Source organism: Microcaecilia unicolor, chromosome 3, assembly GCF_901765095.1.
Source record: "Microcaecilia unicolor chromosome 3, aMicUni1.1, whole genome shotgun sequence".
NCBI lineage: Eukaryota > Metazoa > Chordata > Amphibia > Gymnophiona > Siphonopidae > Microcaecilia > Microcaecilia unicolor.
The window spans coordinates 396,002,898-396,010,359 of NC_044033.1; the positions used below are offsets into that span (position 1 = coordinate 396,002,898).

Sequence of the window (7,462 nt, forward strand, 5' to 3'; positions counted from 1 at the left end):
ATGGATACAGGGGAGGGAAGAGAGAGGAGAAATGCTGGACATGGATGGAGGGGAGGAAAGAGGAGACGTGCTGGACATGGATGGAGGGGAGGAAAGAAAAAAGAAGAAGAGGCACACGGATGGAGATGAGGGAAAGGGAAGAGAGGAGAAAAACTGCACATGGATGGAGAAAATAGGCAAAAGCTGGATCCACGTTTTACCTCCTCCAGCCAATTCCACGGAGGAGGACCCAGCTTTTACTTATGGATGTAGGGCAAGAAATGAAGAAGAAAGGAGGAAAGTAAAGAAACAAATGAAAAGGAAGCCCTGGAAACGCTGTTAAGAGAACAGATAAAGAGCAGCAGAATCAGAGACTGGGACCAATATGGATAGAAAAACAAAGTCACCAGACAACAAAGGCAGAAAAAATCATTTTATTTTCATTTTATTGTCTGGAATATGTCCAATTTGAGAATTTACATCTGCTGTCTTATTTTGCACTGGGTATACTGGAGCTGTAACAGCATAGAGAAATTATTTATAATGAAAAAAATCATGTTATTTTTTTCTCCTATACTAGTATAATATTTTCAATGATGTCTGTTTATATGTGCCATGGCTGGTGTGAGGGGTGTGGCTAATGTGGGTGTGGCTATAATAGGGGTGGAGCCATATGTGGTAACCCCACCCACAATGAGTACTGGCACATTTTTTTCTACAAAAAAGCACTGATTAGGGGGAACCGCAGTACTTTTCCTATCTACCAACCTTTTTCTTCCTTGTCTCCTCAGACTGTGACGGGCACTATCTGTCACAAGTAGGGTTACAATATGGCTCCAGAAAAAGGAGGACACATTGATCCAGTCCGGGTTTTGCTTCCATTGAAAGCAATGGAAGTAAAACCCAGACTAGCTCAATCTGTTCTCCTTTTCCTGGAGCCATATGGTAACCCTAGTCACAAGGCACTATAGAAATCAGGTTCTGATTTACACCTGGTGTATTTGTGTTTTGCAGGTATGACCAACCCAGATGTCATTCGTGTTCTGGACAGGGGTTACCGCATGCCATGCCCTGATGGTTGTCCACTGGAACTCTACGAGATCATGATAAAATGCTGGAGGAATAAACCTGAAGAAAGGCCTACATTTGAATATCTACAGTCTGTTTTAGAGGACTTTTATATTGCCACAGAAGGACAGTATCAAGATCAACCCCAATAACAGCTCTGATACTGTAAAAGAATGAACATATTTATTCCACAGGCAGGCCAGAATTAGGACTGCCAACTATTCCCGTGCCATCAGATTTTAGTGCAAGGCAACTGTTTTCTTCAAAAATATGGAACCATAGAATTTTAAGTACATAGATTCAGTGGAGTAAAGCCACAGCTAGTTCAATACCTCCCGACAGCAACAAATCAGATGATAACTACTCAGAAGTAAAGTATCAATAGCCACATAATTTTGTTGTTGAATTATTCATGTCCTTTTTCTTGTGCACTCCCTTTGATAATGAAATTCATACTTGTAAGATATACATAGCTGCTGACAATGAGATAAATCAAGAGGGGGATGCCAATATGTATTGCCTAGAAGCTTTCAAAAGAAGGACATATTTAGGATTATGCTGTCTTAGAGAGACTGATTCACTAGTTTTTTTCCCCCCAATTACTTACTTGATGCTAAGATCCACCTTAGGAGTCAGCACCCATGAAAGAGTTCTAGGTATCATCGTAGACAATACGCTGAAATCATCTGCCCAGTGTGTGGCAGTGACCAAAAAAGAAAATAGAATGTATGAATTATTGAGAGAGGGATAGAAAATAAGACAAAGAATATTATAATGCCTCTGTATCACTCCATGGTGCAACTACACCTTGAGTATTGTGTGCAATTTTAGTCGCCATATCTTAAAAAAGATATAGCTGAATTAGAAACAATTCAAAGAAGGGTGACCAAAATGATTAAGGGATGGAACTCCTTTTATATGAGGAAAGGCTTAAGAGGTTAGGTCTCTTCAGCTTGGAAAAGAGACAGCTAAGGGGGAATTTGATTGGGGTCTACAAAATACTTAGGCCCCTGTTTACAAAGCCACGCTAGTGGCTGGCGATGCAGTACTACCGACACAGCTCATTCACTTTGAATGGGCTACGTCGGCAATGTTGAGCAGCAGCCGCTAGCGTGGCTTTGTAAACCGGGGGGGGGGGGGGGGGGGGGGGTTAATGATGTAGAACGGGTAAACATAAATCAATGTTTTACTCTTTCAAAAGTACAAATACTAGGGGACACTCAAGGAAGTTATATGGTACTACTTTTAAAATGAACAGGAGGAAATATTTTTTTCACTCAACGAATAGTTAAGCTGTGGAACTCGTTGCCAGAGGATGTGGTAACAGTGGTTAATGTATCTGGGTTTAAAAAAGGTTTGGACAAGTTCCTGGAAGAAAAGTCCATAGTTTGCTACTGAGATAGACATAGGGATGCCACCGCTTGCCCTGGGATTGGTAGCATGGAATCTTGCTACTATTTGGGTTTCTGCCAGGTACTTGTGGCACTGTTGGAAACAGGATACTGGGCAAGATGGACCACTGCTCTGACCCAGTATGGCTTTTCTTATGTTCTAATGAACAGGAGAACAGTCTTAGTGAATTGGGCCCAAAGAGTAAACCAGAAGCAGAAGGGATTTTTCTATAAAGAGGGCACCAAGAATGCACATAAAAGACCTGATGCGTATAAGTGAGCATACACATGTAAATGCCAAGATTCCTGCTGTGTGATGGTGTATAGTTTGATAGTGGGTGTACATATGGGTGTAGCATGAGCAATTCACAGTTACACATGTAAATTTAAAAAATACTATAATTTACAAACAGTTTCTACAATCTAGGCATGAGCATTTGCACCGGCTTTACGACTGGTGTAAGCGGTCATGTCTATATTATACACACATATTTGCGCTGTAAAAGTTCTAAAAGGAAAATAATTGCCTCCTTTCTTTTATAGAATAGATTCCAAATTAGTGGCCTTCTCGGTGCTCCCCTTTATATAAAATTGCCCTCAGAGTGTTCATATATTACATCATAACTAATATCTAGAGCAGGAGTGTCCAACCTCGGCCCTCAAGGGCCACAAGTCAGCTGGGTTTTCAGGATATCCCCAATGAATATGCATGAGATCTGTTTGCATGTATTGCATTCATTGTTTGCAAATGTGGAAATCCTGAAATCCCGACCTGGCGAGGGCTGAGGTTGGACACCCCTGAACTAGAAGGTGTTAAAAGAAAAGTCTTTATTTCTGCCACTTTATGCAAAATCTTCTAATTGTGTCTGTGAGTAATGTTTGCCATGACTAATTTGGAAATGAAAGTGTTGATCAATGTGACATGTTTTGACATTTACAAATGAAATATCATAAAGGCTGTTTCATTTTCTTCCATTGACTTTGAATTTGTAAAACGTTTTTGTTGATTTGTAGTATTTATTTATACGGTAATCTCCTCTGGCATAGTATTCCTTTTTGTAATTGTTAATAGAAAAATCCTGCAAAGGCAAAACCTTGAAATCAATTCTTTTAACGTGAATAAGAAATTTTGCTTTATGGTGAAGTGTGATTTTCTGCAAAGACTGAAAAGCACTTTTCTATCTTCTCCCTTTTCTCTAATCATAGTACAATGCCATATTTGTCTTCTGTCAGCTTCACAAATACCTAAATGATTGACACAGGAAACCAGGCACAGTTAGGTCCAGAAACGGGTGACATGATACAGACGTTCAAATATTTGAAAGGTATTAATCCGCAAACAAATTAAACTGAGCAATCATGATCACCCCCCAATACAAATCAGTCTCACTTATGCATTGTTTGATGGATTTATGCGGTGTTTTACTACTACTACTATTACTTATCATTTCTGTAGCGCTACTAGACATATGCAGCGCTGTACACTTGAACATGAAGAGACAGTTCCTGCTCCACAGAGCATACAATCTAATCAGGACAAACACACTTCCCTCTATCTTTCCTTACCATCCTCCCTACTCCTTAACCTTCCCTATCTCTCTTTTCCCTTTGTTATCCCATCTTTGCTTGCATTTACATCTAACTTACATTTTCTCAAACCTTACTACTATTCGTTTACTACAATTGTAATATTCTTCTCCAGACTCTGTAATTGTATTTGGTCTTCCGCTCAATCATCTTTCTCCTCTCCAATCTGTCCAGAATTCTGCAGCTCAACTTATTTTCCGCCAGAATCGTTATGCCCACACTAGCCCACTCCTCAAGTCACTTCACTGGCTCCCTGTCCGCTGCCATATACAGTTCAAACTCCTCTTACTGACCTTTAAATGCATCCACTCTATGACCCCTCACTACCTCTCCTCTCTCATCTCTCCCTACATTCCTCCCCGTGAACTCCGCTCTCTGAATAAATCTCTCTTGTTGTCCCCCTTCTCCTCCACCGCTAACTCCAGACTTTGTTCCTTTTGTCTTGCGGCACCTTATGCCTGGAACTGTCTTCCCGAACCCATACGTCTAGGTCCTTCTTTACCTGTTTTTAAATCTATGCTCAAAGCTCACCTTTTCACTACTGCCTTTGGCTCCTAACCGCTACTCATTTGCTCTCCTCCTCCCTGTTCCTCTTTACCCTGTAATTCCCTTGCCCGTAATGTCTTGTCTGTCTGTTTTACCTAGATTGTAAGCTCTTTGAGCAGGGACTGTCTCTCTATGTCAAATGTTCAGTGCTGCATGTGTCTGGTAGCGCTAAATAAATGCTATTAGTAGTAGTAGTATTTACTATGTAAGCCGCATTGAGCCTGCAACATGTGGGAAAGCACGGGGTACAAATGTAATAAATAAATTAAATAAATAAATAAAACAGAAATGGGTGCTGTACAAGTGAATAGGGGTTAGGAGTTAAAAGCAGCCTCAAAAAGGTGAGTTTTCAGCTTAGATTTGAAGATGGCCAGAGATGAAGCTTGACGTACTGGCTCAGGAATTCTATTCCAGGCATATGGTGAAGCAAGATAAAAAGAATGAAGTCTGGAGTTGGCTTTACCCAAGGAATGGAGTTCCCAGGGAGGAGTGTAGGGAGAGATAAGAGTGGAGAGGTACTGAGGAGCTGCAGAGTGAATGTACTTGTAAATCAATTAGAGGAGTTTGAACTGTATGTGGAAACAGATAGGGAGCCAATGAAGTGACTTGAGGAGAGGGCTAATATGTGCATAGCGACACTGGCGGAATATAAGTCGTGCAGCAGAATTTTGAACAGATTGAAGGGGAGAGAGATGGCTTAATGGGAGACCTGTGAGAAACAAGTTGCAATAGTCTAAGCGAGAGGTTAATAGTGTGAATAAGGGTTTTGGTTGTGCTCAGAAAGGAAAGGATGAATTTTAGTGATGTGTTAGAGAAAGTAACAACAGGTTTTAGCAGTCTGTTGGATATGTGCAGAGAAAAAAAGAGAGGAGTCAAAGATAACCCCAAGGTTATGAACTGATGAGACAGGGAGGATGAGAGTGTTATCCACAGAGACAGAGAATGGGGAAGGAGGAGAGTTGGGTTTGAGGGGAAAGACAAGAAGCTAACTCTTGGTCATGTTTAGTTTTAGATGGTGGTGAGACATCCAAGCAGCAATGTCCGTATTATCTTTCAGTTATCCGCCAACAGATAATCGAGATTGTACTGTACTACTCTTTCTAGAAAGAACTTATAGAAGTGCACATTGAATATCAACATTTTTGTTTCATATATACAGAATATACAAAATGAGAGCAAGTCCCAGAAGCCATTAATCAAAGTAAATTCAGCATTTGAAAATGATGTCACAAGACTAGAAAAAAATAGAGAATAAATAGGTAAATACAAGAAAATCAATACCATCACTACTCAGACATCAGCTAAGGAATCTTCTGAAAACATTTTATAAATTCAAAGTAAATTTGGGGGTGAGGAGAAAAAAGATCTCAATCAAAAATGTAGCAACCACTATGGATCACCATTCAAGTTGGATGTCTTTAATCATAGGTCAGAAAAAAACACTTATTTATGACAAAAAATTTAATTCAAAAACTCTCACAAAACAAAAAAACAAGAAAATCACTCCCGTCTTCACATTTTTTTTTTTTTCAAAGCCAGTACAAAAAGCTCAAATTATTGAAAATATTTTTAACACCAGTTAATATTCAGGCTGTGGCAGTCAACAATCGGAGTGGAGGACTAGTTTAGTGGTTAGTACGGCAGCTTTAGAACCAGAGGAACTGGAATTGATTCCCACTTCAAGTCTTTGTGATTCTGGCCAAGTCACTTAGGGGTCCTTTTACCAAGCTGTGGTTGCGGCTGGGGCCATTTTTACCACAGTGGGTAAAAAGCCCCTAAAAAAGACATGACCATGTGGTAAGATTATTCTTACCTTGTGGCCAGGTGGGGGGAAGCACTTACCACCGCCCATTGAGGTGCTGGTAAGGGCTCCAGCGGTAACCTGGCGGTCACGGATTACTACCAGGTTAGCACCATGCTAGAAAATATGGAATTATTTTCTGTAGCACCAGAAATGGTGTGTGCTTGAAGTGGAATTACCTCCAGCGGCCGCGTTGGGCCAGTAGTTCTGGGTTGCCGAATGGAAACCTTTTACAGTGCCACTGTAGAGCTGCCGCAGTGTTGGTATGCTAGTCCAGCACAACTGTGGGAGCCAGCAGTAGTGCCGCCCCCCACCGCACAACATAACGAAATATTTTTCATTTTTAGCACCGGATTAGCGCAAGAGCCCTTTCCGACTCCTAAATGGGATGCTGTAAGGGCTCCCCCAGGAAATGGTCACATGGCAAGTTTGTACTTACCGTACAGTCATTTCCTTTTTTTTTTTTTTAAACAACCACTGTGGTAAAAGGGGCCTTAGCGCATGGCAAATCCATATGCCAATGCCACTGCTTGGTAAAAGGGCCCCTTAACCCCCTATTGCCCCAAGTACAAAATAAGCACCTGTATATAATATGTAAACTGCTTTGATTCAAACCACAGAAAAGTAGTATGGAACTATGGAAACGCATTACCAAAAGCCGTGAAAACAACTTATGATCACCTAAATTTACGGAAATCATTAAAAACTAACCTGCTCAAAAAAGCATACCCTACCGACCCAACTTAAATGCCTGTACCCAGGGCCGGTCTTAGCAAGTGCGGGGCCCTATGCAGACCAATTTGGTGGGGCCCCATCCTAGCCCCGCCCCACCATAGTCCCGCCCTAGCCTGGCTCCGCCCCCACCCTAGCCCCACCCCATTGATAAGATTATTCGATTTTTAGAAAAAAATTTTATTTATGAAATTTCAAATAAAGACAAATGACGCTAAACTTGTACAAAAAAACTGATTGAAATAATAAGCAAAATGCTATCATGAAACCATAAACAGCACTAATTCCAAGGATAGGACGAGCTACAATCTTATGCGTGGCATGGAAAGCCAACTATAATTACACCGGGCTCTAAAAT

The 7,462-nt window shown here is 40.9% G+C and overlaps 1 protein-coding gene across 1 annotated transcript in view; it reads left to right on the forward strand.

The window, feature by feature from the left end:
- Window positions 1–1,745, forward strand: part of BLK (BLK proto-oncogene, Src family tyrosine kinase) — a 174,804-nt gene extending 173,059 nt beyond the window's left edge. The window contains exon 13 of the mRNA XM_030195569.1: window positions 994–1,745. Coding sequence (XP_030051429.1) covers window positions 994–1,199 — 206 coding nt within the window. The 3' untranslated portion in view covers window positions 1,200–1,745. The remainder of the gene's footprint in view (window positions 1–993) is intronic.
- Window positions 1,746–7,462: the final 5,717 nt, after the last annotated feature.